Raw genomic sequence first — 22,670 nt, 5'->3', positions numbered from 1 at the left:
TATATATATATATATATATATATATATATATATATAAACCACAATATATATATATATATATATACATATATATATATATATATATATATGATAATAGCTTAAATATAGAGGCAACTTGTTTTTCCATTTTACTGGTACTTTAAGACACGCACACAAGCTTAGTGCATGTGTTTTAAGACTGTCCATGCAAACCTTTAGAAGATCAGGCCCTAAATTTATAAGTTTAATATGTATTCAAAATATGGAAAAGTAAATAACTATAATAGTGTTTAAACTTTACAATGTACTACAATAGTTTTAGGAAATGAAAAAAAAAAGAATGTAATGATGTCAAATTGTGAATACAGTCATATAATGTAGATTGAGAATATTCACTTGTCAGTGAATAGTCTATAATAATAACTATAGTAAAATGATAGATTATTGGACAAATGTGTGCCTTTTAAATCACTCGGATCAATAAGTAATATTTAGAACATACTGACTGTTTTGTGAAGAAATGTCATCCAGTTCTGATAAAACTGCTTTGGAGCATCCACACTCATTTGTTTTCTTAAATGAGCAATTATTATACAAATTAAATGCATTCTTCTTCATTTTTGCCAAACAATCCTATCTGACAAAGGTCATAAATAGGATAAAATGGGGAAAAAAAGTGAAAGATAGGCAAAAAAAAAAAGTCACCCTCGTACATTAGTCACTGAGATGTGAAGCAGATGTTTGCTTGGGCAACACTACTGGTCTTTGTTCTCCATCCTAGATATATAGCCCTTGCACTATCTCCTCAGCAAGGCGTGTGCATGTTTTGGCTGGCAGAAGACTTAAAATGTTTTGTTAAGCTCCCAGTGAAGTGTGTCTAAGCCGCACGTCACCATCACCTTGTGAAAAAAGAGAAGTGAAGTGTTTGTACGAGCCATCGCATACTCATAGATCTTCCATAGCAACCAGCGGCCAGCACTTTTTACTTAGACAACAGGCTTCCGATGCTCTTTTTGGACTGGAAGCATACAGCAAGGATTAGAGATGTTTGTTATCGAGTAAATCTGGATTTCAGTTCCATGAGAGCAGATTATCCTGCGTGTTTGGAAGTCGGTGTTATGCTTTGCTGGGGAGACACTGGAGATGTTCTCCCAATTTAAAAATATCAACACGATGACTGAGGCCAGGCTGGATTACATCGCAACATCTTCACCAGGAAGACATGAAATACACAGAAAAGTCAAGCAATATAATATAACTATAAAACAGCAATGGATTAACATTGATCATCCTCATACGGTAAACTTAGTTACAATTTATTGCACATTTTTATTGAGCAAGGAACCCTATTTGGTAACTTAGATTATCCAAATACCTAGACCAGGGCTTGGCAACCCATAATGTTGAAAGAGCCATATTGGACCAAAAATACAAAAAAAAAATCTGTCTGGAGCCGCAAAAAATTAAAAGCCTTCTATAAGTGATATAATGAAGTCAACACATGATACAAGTGTCTATATTGGCTATATTAGCCTACTATCAAAATGACTATGTGTCGCAGGCTGACACAAATCTTCGTTGACATAAATGTTGAAATGTCAAATTTATTCTACCCATTCTCACAACATTGGAGAACAATAGTAAAACGGAGGCTTCTCAAAGGATGAGATAACTCCTCTAAATTACCGGCTTAGAATGGCCAAAGGTATAGATGTGTGTGTCCAATTAAAGGATATCGAATGGATTTATAACAATCTTTGCAAGCTGGGTTACATTTGCTGTGGTCTATAACGGCAGACAAACGACTATCAGAAATGCAGGCAATATTACATACAGATTATATGTCATGAGAAATGAAAATATAAACTAACTACACAGAGGACATAGGAAATTAAATGAGCTCAAGTATACATAGAAGTGAGGCATTATGATGCAAAACGTACATACAGCTAGCCTAAATGGCATGTTAGCGTCGATTAGCTTGCAGTCATGCACTGACCAAATATGCTTGGAAAGCACTCCACACAAGTCAATAACATCAACAAAGCTCACCTTTTTGCATTCACGCACAGCATAAAACGTTTGGTGGACAAAATGAGACAAAGAATGAGTGGCATAAAATATGTCTTTCTCTGGCATCGTTGAAGAAAGCTACACAAGTAAACAAACTACGGTGAGTTCAAGGACCGCCAAAATTAGTAGGACAAAAACGGCGCTCGCCAAATACTCTCATCAGAGAATCATGTTTACTATAAACAGTGGGATTTCTAACAATTTGTTTGTGTCATGCTGTCCTTCTACAGCAGTGGTTCTCAAATGGGGGTACTTGAAGGTATGCCAAGGGGTACGTGAGATTTTTTTTTTTAAATATTTGAAAAATAGCAGCAATTCAAAAATCCTTTATAAATATATTTATTGAATAATACTTCAACAAAATATGAATGTAAGTTCATAAACTGAACATCAAATCAAGTCGGCTATTCCATTCATTACAATGCAACAATGCAATATTCAGTGTCGACAACTAGATTTTTTGTGGACATGTTCCATAAATATTGATGTTAAAGATTTCTTTTTTTGTGAAGAAATGTTTAGAATTAAGTTCATGAATCCAGATGGATCTCTAATACAATCCCCAAAGAGAGCACTTTAAGTTGATGATTACTTCTATGTGTAGAAATCTATATTTATAATTGAATCACTTGTTTATTTTTCAACACATTTTTAGTTATTTGTATATCTTTTTTTCCAAATAGTTCAAGAAAGACCACTACAAATGAGCAATATTTTGCACTGTTATACAATTTAATAAATCAGAAACTGATGACATAGTGCTGTATTTTACTTCTTTATCTCTTTTTTTCAACCAAAAATGCTTTGCTCTGATTAGGGGATACTTGAATTAAAACAAAGTTCACAGGGGGTACATCACTGAAAAAAGGTTGAGAACCACTGTTCTACAGAAACCATATTAAAACGAAAATATATTTTTTTCCCCATCTTTTTCTATTTTCATTCATTTTTGAAAAAGCTCCAGGGAGCCACTAGGGCGGCGCTAAAGAGCCGCAGGTTGCAGACCCCCAACGCAGACTCTCACCATGAGGCAATAGATTGGCATGATGAAGAAATCTATAATGAAATGGAAAAAAAATGAATTTAATAATAATAATAATGTGAATAGAAATCATAAATAGAAGGAAACAAAGTCACATACTGAGAATTTAAATCAGTGCATCATGAAAGAAATCGTATTTAGTAATGGCAATGCTAGATGCACAAATAAAAATTTAGCAACAATAAAAAATAAAAAACATTATTATAATTTAATATTACCACATTTTTCGGAGTATAAGTCGCTCCGGAGTATAAGTCGCACCGGCCGAAAATGCATAATAAAGAAGGAAAAAAACATATATAAGTCGCATTTTTGGGGGAAATGTATTTGATAAAACCCAACACCAAGAATAGACATTTGAAAGGCAATTTAAAATAAATGAAGAATAGTGAACAACAGGCTGAATAAGTGTACGTTATATGAGGCATAAATAACCAACTGGTATGTTAACGTAACATATTATGGTAAGAGTCATTCAAATAACTATAACATATAGAACATGCTATACGTTTACCAAACAATCTGTCACTCTTAATCGCTAAATCCCATGAAATCTTACACATTTAGTCTCTTACGTGAATGAACTAAATAATATTATTTGATATTTTACGGTAATGTGTTAATAATTCCACACATAAGTCGCTCCTGAGTATAAGTCGCACCCCCGGCCAAACTATGAAAAAAAACTGCGACTTATAGTCCGAAAAATACGGTATGTATTTTTTGTGGAAAATATAAAAGAAAACATATTTTCCAATAGTTGATTTTGATGGACTATTAAAATGTTAATGCATTCATTGAGTTGAACTAATTGCATGTATATCACGGTAACAGTACTATTTTACACTGACTCTTAGTAGTAAAACCCATTGCCATGGTCACCCCGAATTACTTCTGTCTTTTAACGGGCTATAGTACTGTATAGTGGACCAGCCAGGATAGATTGTGTGTTGCTATTAATGTTTTTACTGAGTTGTGTGCATGAGTGCTGTGGCTGCACACATTAGATCACGTTTATTCCTAGACAAGATACAATGTTATTCTATTCCTTACTGTTGCTTTAAGTTCCATTGCCATTGAACTGGAAACTGAACTTACAGACTCAAATAGTTTAGGTCCCAGTTGTCACGAGATCCATTTCCATTTATATCCATTTACGCGTCCCTTTGAGCTATTTTATTGTGGAAAGAGTGGCGCTACACTTGTATATTTCAGTGCACGCGAGAATTTTTTTGTTTTGTTTGTTTGTTTGTTTGTTTTTTGTGTGTGATACAACCCACCTGTCTGATGGGGCTAAATGATGTGTGTGCGCGACAGGTCATGTGTGAACACATTGTAAATCGTGTTTAACCCAAGCAGGAGAATGCAGCGTGAAACCACTGCATCCATCAACACGCTCAGGGTTATTATAAGTGAGTGTGTGTGTGTACTGTTCACACAACCATCAACGTGTTGGACTGCTTCATATCTGATTTTCACTGGAATGCTACCGCCCACCCACGCCCTTTTTTTTTTTTTTTTAATGCATTCTGTCAGATTGATCAGATAGTATTTCATCTTTATGAAATGTCACCCTTTTGCATTTAACAAGAACATGGCTTCTCAGTGGCGGATGCTGGTCTCTTAAGGAGGGGAAGCTCAATTTCGGCCTACATCATAAAATGTGTTGGTTTATTTATACGTAAATTGTACCCTCCGTTCTTTTTTAAGAAAGTGATCTGGGACCCTTTTCCAGGGATTTGACAAGTGTCCTCTCAATGGCCATGCCTTGGCCCTATGGTGTTGCGGGTGTAAGACTTGAGGCACTTTAAACAGGAGAAGCTCCTCTCTACACCTGCAGATGTAGCTCCAATCGTTGCCACTAATGACAATAGTTTGTACAAATGTGTGCATTTGTGTGCACATGTTTGTTTGTTGTTAAAAAAATAATAATAATAATAAAATAAAAAACGTTCAAATTATCTGCCATTATGTGCAGCTAGTGCAGGGGTAGGGAACCTATGGCTCTAGAGCCAGATGTGGCTCTTTTGATGACTGCATCTGGCTCTCAGATAAATCCTAGCTGACATTGCTTAACACGATAAGTACCGTATTTTTCGGAGTTTAAGTCGCACCGGAGTATAAGTCGCACCTGCCGAAAATGCATAATAAAGAAGGAAAAAAACATATATAAGTCGCACTGGAGTATAAGTCGCATTTTTGGGGGAAATGTATTTGATAAAACCCAACACCAAGAATAGACATTTGAAAGGCAATTTAAAATAAATAAAGAATAGTGAACAACAGGCTGAATAAGCGTACGTTATATGAGGCATAAATAACCAACTGAGAACGTGCCTGGTATGTTAACGTAACATATTATGGTAAGAGTCATTCAAATAACTATAACATATAGAACATGCTATACGTTTACCAAACAATCTGTCACTCCTAATCGCTAAATCCCATGAAATCTTACACATTTAGTCTTTTACGTGAATGAGCTAAATAATATTATTTGATATTTTACGGTAATGTGTTAATAATTTCACACATAAGTCGCACCCCCGGCCAAACTATGAAAAAAACTGCGACTTATAGTCCGAAAAATACGATAATAAATAATTCCGCTGGTAATCACAGTGTTAAAAATAACCACGTATCAACCAGACTCCAAAGCCATCAGCAAAACCATACTGCACCAGAAGTTGCATTAATGGTAAGAAGTATTTTATTTATTATTGGTTACCTTCAGAATAACAGTTATTAAAAAGAAAAAGAGACGTATTATGGTATTCCAAAAATTTTGGTCTTACTTAAAAATGCATGCATTTACCGTATTTTCCGGAGTAGAAGTCGCACCGGAGTATAAGTCGCACCTGCCGAAAATGCATAATAAAAAAGGAAAAAAACATATATAAGTCGCACTGGAGCCTGGCCAAACTATGAAAAAAACTGCGACTTATAGTCCGAAAAACGCGGTAGTTGTATTCAGAGTTAAAGAATATTATATGGCTCTCACGGAAATACATTTTAAAATATTTGGCTTTCATGGCTCTCCAGCCAAAAAGGTTCCCGACCCCTGAGCTAGTGCGACGTGTGTTCGCCTGTGAGTGCTTTGAGGCGGTGGAGGGGCTCAGCAGCACCCGCTGCTCGGTAGGGACGGAAACTGCAGAGTGAAAGAAGTCAGTCTTCAAACACAAAAAAAAAACAGAAATAGAAGCTCTATTTGTCGCTAGTCGTTTTTAACAAAGAAAATGTCGCTAAGAGGATCAGAAAAGTCACCGCTACAACTCAGAACAACAGAATGAATGTTGAAAAATGCTCCCACAGACGTTTACAACACAAGATTGCTGATTCCCTCAAAAGGGGACTCAGCCTTAGACAGATCATCCAATCATCATGCAGAAGTTGAGCGTCAAGATATATATATATATATATATGTAGAGTGGGCTGGCCTTGACCCTTTTCAACCCATATTCAATTGAATGCACTACAAAGACAAGATATTTGATGTTCAAACTCATAAACTTTTTTTTTTTTTTTTTGCAAATAATAATTAACTTAGAATTTCATGGCTGCAACACGTGCCAAAGTAGTTGGGAAAGGGCATGTTCACCACTGTGTTACATGGCCTTTCCTTTTAACAACATTCAGTAAACGTTTGGGAACTGAGGAGACACATTTTTTAAGCTTCTCAGGTGGAATTCTTTCCCATTCTTGCTTGATGTACAGCTTAAGTTGTTCAACAGTCCGGGGGTCTCCCTTGTGGTATTTTAGGCTTCATAATGCGCCACACATTTTCAATGGGAGACAGGTCTGGACTACAGGTAGGCCAGTCTAGTACCCGCACTCTTTTACTATGAAGCCACGTTGATGTAACACGTGGCTTGGCATTGTCTTGCTGAAATAAGCAGGGGCGTCCATGGTAACGTTGCTCCAAAACCTGTATGTACCTTTCAGCATTAATGGCGCCTTCACAGATGTGTAAGTTACCCATGTCTTGGGCACTAATACACCCCCATACCATCACAGATGCTGGCTTTTCAACTTTGTGCCTATAACAATCCGAATGGTTCTTTTCCTCTTTGGTCCGGAGGACACGACGTCCACAGTTTCCAAAAACAATTTGAAATGTGGACTCGTCAGACCACAGAACACTTTTCCACTTTGTATCAGTCCATCTTAGATGAGCTCAGGCCCAGCGAAGCCGATGCCGTTTCTGGGTGTTGTTGATAAACGTTTTTTGCCTTGCATAGCAGAGTTTTAACTTGCACTTACAGATGTAGCGACCAACTGTAGTTACTGACAGTGGGTTTCTGAAGTGTTCCTGAGCCCATGTGGTGATATCCTTTACACACTGATGTCGCTTGTTGATGCAGTACAGCCTGAAGGATAGAAGGTCACGGGCTTAGCTGCTTACGTGCAGTGATTTCTCCAGATTCTCTGAACCCTTTGATGATATTACGGACCGTAGATGGTGAAATTCCTAAATTCCTTGCAATAGCTGGTTGAGAAAGGTTTTTCTTAAACTGTTCAACAATTTGCTCACACATTTGTTGACAAAGTGGTGACCCTCGCCCCATCCTTGTTTGTGAATGACTGAGCATTTCATGGAATCTACTTTTATACCCAATCATGGCACCCACCTGTTCCCAATTAGCCTGTTCACATGTGGGATGTTCCAAATAAGTGTTTGATGAGCATTCCTCAACTTTATCAGTATTTATTGCCACCTTTCCCAACTTCTTTGTCACGTGTTGCTGGCATCAAATTCTAAAGTTAATGATTATTTGCAAAAAAATAAAAATGTATCAAGTTTGAACATCAAATATGTCGTCTTTGTAGCATATTCAACTAAACATGGGTTGGAAATGATTTGCAAATCATTGTATTCCGTTTATATTTGCATCTAACACAATTTCCCAACTCATATGGAAACTATGACACCTGTGAAGTAAAAACCATTTCAGGTGACTACCTCTTGAAGCTCATGGAGAGAATGCCAAGAGTGTGCAAAACAGTAATCAGAGCAAAGGGTGGCCATTTTGAAGACACTATTAAAAAACATGACTATTAAGACTATAAAACATGTTTTCAGTTATTTCACCTTTTTCTGTTAAGTACATAACTCCACATGTTCATTCATAGTTGGGATGCCTTCAGGGACCATGTACAATGTAAATAGTCATGAAAATAAAGAAAACACATTGAATGAGGAGAAGGTGTGTCCAAACTTTTTTTATATTTGTGTGAACAGGAAGTCCAGTTCGACCCATAACGAGCGTGTGTCTGTGCCGTCTGTGCAGGTGTGATCCGTGAGAGCTACCAGAAGGCCCGTGACCAGCTGGTTCCCGTCACTCTCCTGGCCATCGCCGTCATCCTAGCGTTCGCCATGGGCGCCATCTTCTCCGGCATCATCGTCTACTGCGTCTGCGACCACCGGCGCCGAGACTTGGAGCTGCCGGGCCGCAAGGAGAAGGACACCCACCACCTGCGCCGCGGCTCCATGAACAGCGTGACCAAGCTCACGGGCCTGTTTGAGACGCAGGCCAAAGATGGCCGTCCCGAGGCCATCCTCTCGCCTCTGATGCACAACGGCAGGCTGACCCCCAACGGCAAGATGCTCATCAAAGCCGACCAGCACCACCTGGACCTTTCCGCTCTGCCCACGCCCGAGTCCACCCCCGTACAGCCTCGCCGCAAGCCCAGCCGGGGGAGCCGGGAGTGGGAGCGCGCGCAGAACCTCATCAACGCCTGCACCAAGGACATGGCTCCGATGGGCTCCGCCGTCATCTCAGACCTGCCCCTCAGGGCGTCGCCGGGCCACATCTCCAGCGTGGTGGTGCTGCCGCTCCCGCAGCATCAGCACCAGCTCCCGCCTCACCTGCACCAGCACGAGTACGTGGAGCAGCCTCACCCCGGCGACCTCGCCTTGAGCCTCATGGACGACCAGGGCGCCACCTTGGAGTACAAGACGGTCAAGAACCTCCACCACAACCTGGTGGATCCGTCCGGGCCGCTGCCGCCCCGCGTCCCCCAACGGGAGGCCTCCCTCGCCGTGCCGCCCGCGGTCCCGCAGATGGGCAAGCGCCTGGAGGTCCACTCGTCCGTCTACGGGCTCCGGAAAGGCTCCTCAGCCTCGGGCTCGTCCGGCCTGAAGAAGCACAACACCAACTCGTCCAACTCCTCCCATTTGGCGAGACATCAGAGCTTCAACCGCGTGGAGACGCCGCCCCCTGCGCCCCAGAGGGTGGACTCCATACAAATGACGGCGCAGGGGATGTCTCTTTCCCGGATGAGCTCCTACGCTTCGCTGCCTCGAGGCGGCCTCAAGTACCTCAAGCCCGACGTTCCTCCCAAACCGTCCGCAGTGTCGCTGTCCTCAAAGGTCAAGTCCAGTGACTCGTGCACATAGTCCGCCTACCTTGACCACCTTTCAGTTCTCCTCTGTGTACAATTCAGTTTTTTTTTTGAGGAACACGCTTTCTTTTATACCAACCTGTAAATACGGCGGGGGAACTCGTGCTACTGTAGCATCGAGACGGCGGCTCTCTTGCACGCGTGGGCGAGGGTCCGGTTTTTTTGTTTTTTGGAGGTGGTGTACAGTACGGACTCAAGAGCTCGGACTGCCAAAAAAAAAAAAAAAAAAAGACGAAGCCCGTGGGAATACTGTGAAAAGCCTCCGAGTGTTACCGCAATCAAGTCCCGCCCGCCTCGACGGGCCTGGATCAGAAGAACAGGAAAACACTTGACTGTTCCTACTAATAGCTCCTCGTATTTATTTTTTATCAAGTGCTTTTTTTCGAAGAGAAGACTTTTTAGGCTGGGGCAAGAGAGATCTTTTTAATATGAATTAATCAAGTGGGATTAAAAAAACAAAAAAACATATTTAAAGTCATTAAACTGGAGCCACTAGATTTTTTTTTCTTTAATGACATAAAGCGAGGAGAAAGGAGGAGATATTTATTTACAGCGTGCCACAAACAGGACTGTCTCATTTGAAAAGAATTTTCCCCCTTTTCTCGCTCCTCCAATCAGCACTGTGGGTTTTTATGTGTGAGAGTCAGTAACGTCGCCTCCATCACCGGGGAGGAACTTTAAAAAACAAAAAAAAACAAAAAAAAAGTTAACAACAAAAACATGTGTTCCCCCTCCCCTCATGTAAATTTGTGCCTTACACCTGAAAGTAGTGACCATGTTTTCTTCGATAGCTGTTAACTTGTAGGTTGTTTTTTTTTTCTTTCTTACGTCATGATGTGTCCCTCATTTGATAAAAATAATGAAGAATGTAGGTGTTATTGTTGTAATTCTGTTCCCCAACACACACACACACAAACACACAATATTTATGTTAGTGGTTCTCTAATCTCTGTGCCATGACTGAGCTTGTTTGTTGTGTGTCGCCATCTTGTCTTTTATACAATTTATATGTTTATTTGTACTTTTTTGTTCGCTGTCATGAAGGTGGAACGATTACCGTAGCGTTAACCTACAGGAAGTGACATTTGCAGGCTGGTTCCTGTGCAAATATTAACAAATAATAATGAGCCCCCTTTTTTTTTGTTATAACAACTTTGTAGATGTCTAAAAGTCACTAACAAATCTTTTTTTTTTTTTTTTTTTTTTTTGCTTAAATGAATCAATCACAGCCCCCAACACTTAAATCAACAAAGCACTCCTTTTATCTTGTTTTTGTAGATAAATTAACATTACATTTTTTTTATCAAGGAGGAAAGCCAACTGTCTCAAACCACAGGCAATGCTGCATTCAGGAATACTGGGAAATCAGAATCCATCGCACGTACAAAGCTCTTGAACATAAAAACATGGCTGACAATTTGTGAACAAATTATTCGACTTATATTGTTGCTGCCTTCAATTGTTGTATAAAATAGACAAACATACACCCGGAATAATTAACAATACAGTGTATTCACTTTTTTACAGTATATGAATTTCCCCAGTGTTCTTGAAAGCAGCATAGCAGACATAGTGAAACTCTCTGAACTGTTCCTATTTTAGTGTCCAATACTAGAATCTGTAGATGTTCACATTGAGTTCAATCTGGTTTCTATTGGGTGTGACTGTGAAAGGCTGCTGTGACCAATGAGCTTCTTTGGTGTGTGCCTTTTTTGTCTCCTTCCCAACGACACGCTACACGCGACCAGACGACCCCAACGACGACGACGACGGCGGCGGCGACGTGACCTTTTTAAAAACCTTTGTAAGCTTGTAAAATATTGTGACGTCACCAAAACTTTTTTGCCCTGTTCTCACCACTTCCTTAACGTCTCTGATTCACAGCTTAATGTATGTTGTAAAGGAATTTAAAAAAACACACACAAAAAAACACTTTAATTTAATGCAAAATGTAATTTTAAAAAGTGAAGAAAAAAAAATGGAAATAAAATTCTTGTCATGAAGACTTGTGGATGTTTTTTTTCCTGTGCTCATTTTTTTTTAAGTGAACTTCATATTATTTTGAAAGAAAACAAGGGTTTGAGTTCAGGTTTTTATTAAAACCTATTTATTTATTTTAACTTATTTATTATTGGGAGTTTTTAGAAGGAAAACGTATACAGTACAGGCCAAAAGTTTGGACACACCTCATTCAATGCATTTTCTTTATTTTCATGACTATTTACATCAGGGGTGTCAAACATACGGCCCGAGGGCCGGATCAAGCCCGCGAAAAGGTTTTAACCGGCCCGCGGGATGAGTTTGCTAAGTATAAAAATGAGTTGAAATTTTTTAACAAAATAAATAGCTGTTCTAAATGTGTCCACTAGATGTCGCAATAGCAATTCTTTGTATCTTTGTAGATGATGCTACATATGTACAACAAAATAAACCACGTGTTAGTGCACTAGTCGAGGAAAATTAGCAAACTACATAAATAACATCCTGTAATTTCATTTTGATATTATTTTTTTATCTTGATAGATTGAAAATTAACACCAATGAGTTGACTGATGAACATTATCACATACTTTATTCAGAAAGTGTAAATAATGACAAATAAAGATAGAATACTATTAACCGCAACATGTAAGTGTAAAAAAAACCCAACAACATTATGATTTGTACATTTTCAGAATGTGCTTGTTCTATTTCTATACAAAGAAAACAATCTGAAGTTGTCTTTATTTTTAAGTTATCGTGCCGTGATTTTACCAGTCCGATCTAAAATGTGTTTGACACCCCTGATTTACATAGTAGATCATGGGTGTCAAACTCTGGCCCACGGGCCAAATTTGGCCCGCCGTGTAATTTCACTTGGCCCTTGAGGCGATATCAAATTAACACTAGAGCTGGCCCCCCCGATTATATTCAGCGGCAACACCGCATTCACCGCTAATTCTCATACTTGCCAACCCTCCTGGGATACTCTCAAATTTCAGTGCCCCCCCCAAAAATCGTCACGTCTGCTTTTCACACAGTCCAACGAATGCTAGCTCAGTCACATAATATGTGCGGCTTCAGCACGCACACACACACACGTAAATCCATGCATACTTGGCCAACAGCGATACAGGCTACACTGACGGTGCCACTTTAACACTGTTAGAAATATGCGCCACACTGTGAATACACACCAAACAAGAATGACAAACACATTTCGGGAGAACATCCGCACCGTAACACAACATAAAAACAACAAAACAAATACCCAGAATCCCATACAGCCCTAACTCTCCCGGGCTGAAATGAATGAATGAACGAACACAAGTGGAGTTATGTACTTAACAAAAAAAGGTGAAATAACTGAAAACATGTTTTGTATTCTAGTTTCTTCAAAATAGCCACCTTTTGCTCTGATTACTTTTTCGCACTCTCTTGGCATTCTCTCGATGAGCTTCAAGAGGTAGTCACCTGAAATGGTTTTCACTTCACAAGTTTGTTTGAAGCTCATCGAGAGAATGCCAAGAGTGTGCAAAGCAGTAATCAGAGCAAAGGGTGGCTATTTTGAAGAAACTAGAATAGAAAACGATTTGACCTTTTTTTGTTAAGTACATAACTCTACATGTGTTCATTCATAGTTTTGATGCCTTCAGTGACAATCTACAATGTAAATAGTCATGAAAATAAAGAAAACGCATTGAATGAGGAGAAGGTGTGTCCAAACTTTTGGCCTTTACTGTACATAGACTTGATGTGAATACATTTTTTTTTAAAAGATATCTAAACTTAAGAGAAAAAATAAATACAATTGTATTTTGTTAAATAAATAAATAAATAAAACTAGCATTTTAATGATAATATTGATAATGAATAAATAAAACAAAAAATGCTTGTGGGAGTATAAATAATTAAAAAAACATTTTTTTTTAATTTGTATTAAAACTATTAGACCGTGCTTATTTCAAAGCGAAAAAGCATAACATGAAGAGCGGCCAACAAGTGCAGTTCAAAACTTGTGAGAGACTTTAACACTTTTGCAGCAGATTAAATATAATAAAAACCCTACAGTGATTAATTTGCATAAATGAACATTGACCAGTGTAAACACATCTGTAGATCCTTGCATTGACATTTTAACCTCTTGTATTTTTAATAACAGTTCTAAAATGTGTAACTCTGTTAAAAGAAATATGACCAAAAACAAATGTTCACCACAGAATGTCAGGTTCTAACACCGATGACATCTATTAAACAAGACAAGAAGCAAAGAATCAAACAGAGACAGAATTCAATTTGGCTCAGTGAGGAGAAACATATACATCTGTACCCTTGTACAGTGTCATTACGCTCTGCCAAAAGATTAAACGCCTCCTTCTTTTATTTGGACCTTCCCTGACCACATGGCAACAGCTGCTTCCAAAGGGACGGGGTCGTAAACAGCCATCGCCTTTGATTACAAAACAGTTCAAAAGAAAAGGTCGGTTCAAAAAAGAGGTTCGTAAAAAAGTTCAAAAGAGAGGTCGTAAAAGAGTTTAAAAAGAGGTTCGTAAAAGAGTTCAAAAAAGCGTTACCTGGAGGGGAGTCAGGCCCTGCTTCCTCTCCGCTTTGTAGTTCTTGGGTCACGACAATATCTTTCTGTTGATTACAATACATGAAAGAAACAGAAACACCTTCATGTTGCTCCCCCCCACACAGTGGAGTTTTACAAGTCTTCTTCTTGGTAGGTTCAAAGACAGCTTTTGCGTCTCACCGGGCACTCAAGGTAACACAAAGTTTTTGTGATAGCTTAGAAACAATTATTCTAACACAGAGGATGCAGATTTCCAAAATAGGACTAATAGTGAAAAAGTTTTCTGGAAATGTGACCCTAAGAATAATTATATTGCCCTTATAGAGAGAATGCAATTATTGATGAATTATAGTAAAATTAATATTCATTATTGTAAATATTCTTATTATATACAGTATTATATTTGATACTTTTATTTGTATTCCATCCATCCATCCATTTTCTACCGCTTCTTTTTTCGTATTTACTTTTTAGAATTGCATATACAAACCCCGTTTCCATATGAGTTGGGAAATTGTGTTAGATGTAACTATAAACGGAATACAATGATTGGCAAATCCTTTTCAACCCATATTCAATTGAATGCACTACAAAGACAAGATATTTGATGTTCAAACTCATAAACTTTATTTTTTTTTTGCAAATAATAATTAACTTAGAATTTCATGGCTGCAACACGTGCCAAAGTAGTTGGGAAAGGGCATGTTCACCATTGTGTTACATCACCTTTTCTTTTAACAACACTCAATAAACGATTGGGAACTGAGGAAACTAATTGTTGAAGCTTTGAAAGTGGAATTATTTCCCATTCTTGTTTTATGTAGAGCTTCAGTCGTTCAACAGTCCGGGGTCTCCGCTGTCGTATTTTACGCTTCATAATGCGCCACACATTTTCGATGGGAGACAGGTCTGGACTGCAGGCGGGCAAAGGAAAGTACCCGCACTATTTTTTTACGAAGCCCCGCTGTTGTAACGTGTTGAATGTGGCTTGGCATTGTCTTGCTGAAATAAGCAGGGGTGTCCATGAAAAAGACGGCGCTTAGATGGCAGCATATGTTGTTCCAAAACCTGTATGTACCTTTCAGCATTAATGGTGCCTTCACAGATGTGTAAGTTACTCATGCCTTGGCAGAGGTAGGTAGTAACGCGCTACATTTACTCCGTTACATCTACTTGAGTAACTTTTGGGATGAATTGTACTTCTAAGAGTAGTTTTAATGCAACATACTTTTACTTTTACTTAAGTATATTTATAGAGAAGGAACGCTACTTTTACTCCGCTACTTTTATCTACATTCAGCTCGCTACTCGCTACTAATTTTTATCGATCTGTTAATGCACGCTTTGTTTGTTTTGGTCTGTCAGACAGACCTTCAAAGTGCCTGCCTTACTGGTGACGTTTCACTTCGTTCCACCAATCAGATGCAGTCACTGGTGACGTTGGACCAATCAAACAGAGCCAGGTGGTCACATGACCTGACTTAAACAAGTTGAAAAACTTATTGGGGTGTTACCATTTAGTGGTCAATTGTACGGAATATGTACTGTACTGTGCAATCTACTAATAAAAGTTCCAATCAATCAATCAAAAGTGTGAAGGAAAAAATATACTTTTTTATTTCAACCGTACATCCCGTCAAAAGCCTAAAGACTGACTGCACAGTTCCTGTCTTCACATTAAAAGTGCCGCTCCATCGCGCCTGCGCTTTCAAAACAAGAGTCTCCGAAAGCCAGCGCAAACAAGCTAGCAAGCTAAGGAGTTTGACGCCAATATATTTCTTGTAAAGTGTATAAAAACGAATATGGAAGCTGTACAAAAAAGATGCCAAAAACCCACCACTTTCATGTGGTATTAGACAGAAAGGAGGAACTTTTCTTCTCCTCCATTTGAAAACGTGGACGCTATCATCACTACTGTCTGATTACAATCAACGCAAGTCATCAGAATCAAGTAATACACCAACTTATATTCTAGTCTTCATGAAATAAAGGAATCTATATGTTAAACATGCATGTATATTCATTAAAACATCTTTAACATGTAAACAAAAACAGCAAAATAAATACATATAAATTATATACTGTATATATCAGTGTATATGTATGTATATATGTATGTATATATCAGAGGTGGGACCAAGTCATTGTTTTGCAAGTCACAAGTAAGTCTCAAGTCTTTGCCCTCAAGTCCGAGTCAAGTCCCGAGTCAAGACAGGCAAGCCCCGAGTCAAGTCCAAAGTCAAGACTGGAAACTCTCAAGTCAAGTCCTAAGTCCTGCATTTTGAGTTTCGAGTCCTTTCAAGTCCTTTTAACCACAGACTAATATATTAACACAGATTGTGTATGCTTTTCAAACGCTGTATTTATTTATTAAAACAAGTGCATTTTAAATTGCAGGAAAGAAAATTGTGCTGACATTGCACTTTATAATAGCACTATTAACCAGTCATTTTAAACATTAACTCATTCCTTTACAGAACAAACACATTGAAAAATAAAGTGCAAATGTACTTATTTGTACAAAAGTGTTAACATTGAAAAAACATGACATATACGTGAACATAACAAAAAAGTTGTACTTTTTATATGTCAGGGCCCTATGCTGCATTGCATTTGCAAAAGACCAAATTAGCCAAGAGTCTGTCAGTCATTTGTGCACGATGGGGGCGTAGTATGATGCCACCATGGCTGAAAACTTGCTCCACTGGAGCACTGGAGGCAGGCACTGCCAAGACTCTCATGGCCACTCGGAACAGTGAAGGAAGAGTCTTCATGTTCAATGCCCAGAACAAAAGGGGGGAGAGAGTTGTTTTGGGTTGGTGCACTACTTGTAAGTGTATCTTGTGTTTTTTATGTTGATTTAATTAAAAAAAGAAAAAAAAGAAAAATTCTTGTGCGGCCCGATACCAATCGATCCACGGACCAGTACCGGGCCGCGGCCCGGTGGTTGGGGACCACTGAGGTAAACAACCAACAGTATGTCAGAAAGCTAGCTAAAACGGTACACATATTCATAATATAGTATACATTTTAACTGACCTTTATTTTACTATTTTTGTCTTTTTTTAGGTGGCTAAAATACGCGGTGCTGCTGACCGCCGTCTAACGTTACGTGTGATATATTGACTAACGTAACCCTGCTTAAAAAAAATCACTGAACAAAAAGTATGAATAAGGTAGTGAACTGCAACAGATTCCCGTGTTTGCAATAACGTTATAACGTTAGCAGTGAGTTTACAGCCTCACTGATTTAACTACACAGCAAATAAAAGTCACGTTACTTAGCCAATAAACGTTATCTTTCATTCAAAACTTACCGTTCTTTGTGCAACTTCAAATGCCGGACGAAGTTGGAAGTTGTTTCCTCTCCATCAGTAATTTTGGAACCGCATGTGTTGCATACTGCAAACCGTTTTGTGTTGACCACCTCGTAATTTTTATACCCAAACAAAATTATTTTAGGTATCATTTTTTGTTCACTGGCGTGTGGTTTGGACATGTCTTCTTCCTTGGTTGTCCTGCAATTTGATTGGATGAATGCTGTGTGATGAAAACAAAGTAGATCTAATTTGATTGGCTGTTGTACTGAGAGCACACCAGCTGACACACGCAACGCTGATAGACAAGTACACAATGAAAAATACGGAGCGCTCCCGAATAACTTTTTCATCTTTGGGTTTTGGGGAAAGTAGCAAGTCATGTCAAGTCATGTCAATTCAAAAGGCTCAAGTCCAAGTGAAGTCACAAGTCATTGATGTTAAAGTCTAATATATATAATATATATATACCTCTGGTATATATATATATATATATATATATATATATATATATATATATATATATGTGTGTGTATGTTACTCATCAGTTACTCAGTACTTGAGTAGTTTTTTCACAACATACTTTTTACTTTTACTCAAGTAAATATTTGGGTGACTACTCCTTACTTTTACTTGAGTAATAAATCTCTAAAGTAACAGTACTCTTACTTGAGTACAATTTCTGGCTACTCTACCCACCTCTGTGCCTTGGGCACTAATGCACCCCCATACCATCACAGATGCTGGCTTTTGAACTTTGCGTCGATAACAGTCTGGATGGTTCGCTTCCCCTTTGGTCCGGATGACACGATGTTGAATATTTCCGAAAACAATGTAAAATGTGGACTCGTCAGACCACAGAACACTTTTCCACTTTGCATGAGTCCATCTTAGATGATCTCGGGCCCAGAGAAGCCGGCGGCGTTTCTGGATGTTGTTGATAAATGGCTTTCGCTTTGCATAGTAGAGCTTTAACTTGCACTTACAGATGTAGCGACGAACTGTATTTAGTGACAGTGGTTTTCTGAAGTGTTCCTGAGCCCATGTGGTGATATCCTTTAGAGATAGATGTCGGTTTTTGAAACAGTGCCGTCTGAGGGATCGAAGGTCACGGTCATTCAATGTTGGTTTCCGGTCATGCCGCTTACGTGGAGTGATTTCTCCAGATTCTCTGAACCATTTGATGATATTATGGAGCGTAGATGTTGAAATCCCTAAATTTCTTGCAATTGCACTTTGAGAAACGTTGTTCTTAAACTGTTTGACTATTTGCTCACGCAGTTGTGGACAAAGGGGTGTACCTCGCCCCATCCTTTCTTGTGAAAGACTGAGCATTTTTTGGGAAGCTGTTTTTATACCCAATCATGGCACCCACCTGTTCCCAATTAGCCTGCACACCTGTGGGATGTTCCAAATAAGTGTTTGATGAGCATTCCTCAACTTTATCAGTATTTATTGCCACCTTTCCCAACTTCTTTGTCACGTGTTGCTGGCATCAAATTCTAAAGTTAATGATTATTTGCAAAAAAAAAAATGTTTATCAGTTTGAACATCAAATATCAATCAATCAATCAATCAATGTTTATTTATATAGCCCTAAATCACAAGTGTCTCAAAGGGCTGCACAAGCCACAACGACATCCTCGGTACAGAGCCCACATAAGGGCAAGGAAAAACTCACCCCAGTGGGACGTCGATGTGAATGACTATGAGAAACCTTGTAGAGGACCGCATATGTGGGTAACCCCCCCCTCTAGGGGAGACCGAATGCAATGGATGTCGAGTGGGTCTAACATAATATTGTGAGAGTACAGTCCATAGTGGATCCAGCATAACAGTAAAAGTCCAGTCCACAGTGGGGTCAGCAGGAAACCATCCCGAGCGGAGACGGGTCAGCAGCGCAGAGATGTTCCCAACCGATACACAGGCGAACGGTCCACCCCGGGTCCCGACCCCAGACAGCCAGCACCCCATCCATGGCCACCGGACCTATGTGTCTCCCCCTCCACAAGGGATAGGGGGGAGCAGAGGAGAAAAGAAAAGAAACGGCAGATCAACTGGTCTAAAAAAAAAAGGAGGCTATTCAAAGGCTAGAGTATACAAATGAGTTTTAAGATGGGACTTAAATGCTTCTACTGAGGTAGCATCTCTACTGAATATGGGTTGAAAATGATTTGCAAATCATTGTATTCCGTTTATATTTACATCTAACACAATTTCCCAACTCATATGGAAACGGGTTTGTTTAACCTTTTTTTTTTTTTTTTTTGCAATATTTATACATCTAAATCTCATATATTGTATTATTCATTACATTGAATTAAATCATCCATATCATTGTAAAAAAAAAAGATTTATCAAAATGATTATAATTGCCTCTATGGTGCCTTTGTGGTGAACCTTCCTACTGTTTAAACGTCATATGGGATTGTGTTCCTATGACGTGTACTCGTGCTTAAGTGTGTGTGCGTGCATGTGTGTGTAGCAGTGCCTCACCATAACAATGACATTAGTCAGGGCTCATAGCTGCATATTAGCAGGTGAAATGGAGTGTGTAAAGTGGAGCGGAATAGGCTAAACAACCCTAATGCAAAAGTATAAGTGGTATTGTGTGTTCATTATACAATGTAGTATTGTGTATTTATTATAAAATGTAGTAGCTGTTACAATACATGCACACTTACTGGAGTAATATGATTGTTTTGCCATGTTGTGACAGGAAGTGTGTTGTCACCGGCAGGTGGTTGTGAGTCACAACGGTAACACAACACTCGGAGAGACCAGATAGTGCAGCTAATGAGGCTGTGTTGTGGCACTGTCTCCATGGCGACTGATTGACGCGAAGCTCGAATGAAGATTTTAACCACCGGATGATGAATAACAAATGATTCAAACGAGTGGCATCAGTTCGCGTGAATCCTCTGAGATAACGTGACCTGACATCCCGACCCGTCGATCCACGCCCGATGCTGTGTGGCTGCGGAGGGAAGCCCGCCAGACGAGCAACAGCAATCCCCGCGACAGCAATCCCCGCGGCCCCGCCGGCGCATCCTCCAGAATCCAGCGCTCACTTGGCCTAACACCGCAATCTGTGGTCACAAGCAGCATAGCTTAGCCGCATGTCATGATCCCAGCACTGATCCTGTCAGGACACAACTGATGGCTCACGTCCATAATCCTTCTTTTTTATGCAGGGCATGAATTCATGAAGGAGCCATGCTGCTGCCTTGTTCCTCTTTTACGGCAGACAAAAGGCAGACGGACGTGTGAGACTAATGTCTCATGTGGTGGCCCAGCTGAGGCTCCTGGGGAACTTGGGCGTGTCTCATTGGCTGATGTCTCCAACTGAGGTTTCCATGGGGACCGATGATTGACCAGATCTGAAGCACCTGGGAGGATGCTCCTGGTAGAGATGTCCGATAATGGCTTTTTTGCCGATATCCGATTTTCCGATTCTTAATTACCGATACCGATACCAACCGATACAGATATATACAGTCGTGGAATTAACACATTATTATGCCTAATTTGGTTGTGATGCCCCGCTGGATGCATTAAACAATGCAACAAGGTTTTCCAAAATAAATCAACTCAAGTTATGGAAAAAAGTGCCAATATGTCACTGCCATATTTATTTTTGAAGTCACAAAGTGCATTATTTTTTTTAGCATGCCTCAAAACAGCAGCTTGGAATTTGGGACATGCTCTCTCTGAGAGAGCATGAGGAGGTTGAGGTGGGCAGGGTTGGGGGGGGGGGGGGGGCTAGGGGGTAGCGGGGGGTGTATATTGTAGAGTCCCGGAAGAGTTAGTGCTGCAGGGGGTTCTGGGTATTTGTTCTGTTGTGTCTATGTTGTGTTACGGTGCGGATGTGCTCCCGAAATGTGTTTGTCATTCTTGTTTGGTGTGGGTTCACAGTGTGGCGCATATTTGTAACAGTGTTAAAGTTGTTTGTACGGCCACCCTCAGTGTGACCTGTATGGCTGTTGACCAAGTATGCATGCATTCACTTGTGTGTGTGAAAATCCGTAGATATTATGTGACTGGGCCAGCACGCAAAGGCAGTGCCTTTAAGGTTTATTGGCGCTCTACGTTGATACGTCCGTATAGCGGCGTTTTAAAAAGTCATACATTTTACTTTTTGAAACCGATACCGATAATTTCCAATATCACATTTTAAAGTATCGACATCTCTACTCCTAGGGAAACAAAGTATCTACTCTCATTTTTCTGTGGCTCGCTCTCATAACATACGAGCCAAGTAGTGACAAAGGCCACTTTCTGTTTTTTGATGTGTGCCATTGGTTGAAGTATTTGTATTTTTTTTTTTAAAGTATTTTGCTTTTATACTCGAAGTTGCACTATTTTTGTGAGAAGCGTTCCTCTTTGGGTTTGTTGAGTGATAATTTTTTTGAGTGCGCATGGACGTAGCACCAAACTCTGGGCCCCCATACACAAGACTCCTAAGGGGCCCCCATTCCACCCTAAACCCAGCATCACCGCCTCACACACACACTTGGTATGTTTACATGCACTTAAAAACTAGTTATTGCATGGATTTGGTTGAAACCAGCTTTTTAAAACACATGTAAAATAGACTTACATTTTTGATTGTGTTACATGTGTTTTATGTTGCGCGATTGCACCAAGTAAAATTCCTAGTTTGTGAACCTGTTCTCAAACAATGGCAATAAAAACTATTCTGATTCTGATTCTGATTCTGATGGCATGACCTGTCAATTTGTTATAATTCTCCTATGTTTAAAGTATTTTTAAGCGCTCTTTCTTTTGTTTACATTCTGGTTGCTGGGTGCGCTGATTATACACAACAGTTTCTGCTAATGGATTAGTGTACCTACCTGCTGCCGCCACTAATCACGTCTGTTATATACTGTACCTGTCTCACGGTTTATTCGTCGCAGGTACATTGTTCGTTTTATGCGACAGTCTGCGTTTTTTCTTTGCTATTCCATATTGTTGATGTTTCATGTTAGCTCAGTGCTAACTCATCCGTCCTTGCCTTTCGATGCTAGATTTATGTGTGTGTGTGTGTGTGTGTGTGTGTGTTTGTGTTATTATTATTGTTGTATATATGTGTGTGTTTGTTTATGTGTATGTATGAATAGATGTCGGTATGTATACGTATATGTGTATGTATGCATGTGTGTATATATGTGTGTATATACAATATGCATATATATATATATATATATATATATATATATATTTATTCTTTTTGGGGCAGTTCTCGGGGCCTGCTTGTCTGGCGGAGTTCGGCGCCTTAGTCTACTGCAGCCGGGCTGCGTGT

General features: G+C 39.4%; 1 protein-coding gene across 6 annotated transcripts in view; it reads left to right on the top strand.

Annotated features, from left to right (window-relative positions):
• sema6a (sema domain, transmembrane domain (TM), and cytoplasmic domain, (semaphorin) 6A) overlaps positions 1 to 11,499 on the top strand; it is a 358,331-nt gene extending 346,832 nt beyond the window's left edge. For all 6 annotated transcript variants that reach the window (XM_061928359.1, XM_061928357.1, XM_061928358.1 and 3 more), the window contains one exon: positions 8,383 to 11,499. In XM_061928359.1, coding sequence (XP_061784343.1) covers positions 8,383 to 9,491 — 1,109 coding nt within the window. In that variant the 3' untranslated portion in view covers positions 9,492 to 11,499. The remainder of the gene's footprint in view (positions 1 to 8,382) is intronic.
• The last annotated feature ends 11,171 nt before the right edge of the window (positions 11,500 to 22,670 follow it).

Source organism: Nerophis lumbriciformis, linkage group LG33, assembly GCF_033978685.3.
Source record: "Nerophis lumbriciformis linkage group LG33, RoL_Nlum_v2.1, whole genome shotgun sequence".
Lineage (NCBI taxonomy): Eukaryota > Metazoa > Chordata > Actinopteri > Syngnathiformes > Syngnathidae > Nerophis > Nerophis lumbriciformis.
This window is presented reverse-complemented; position numbering and strand designations above follow the sequence as displayed.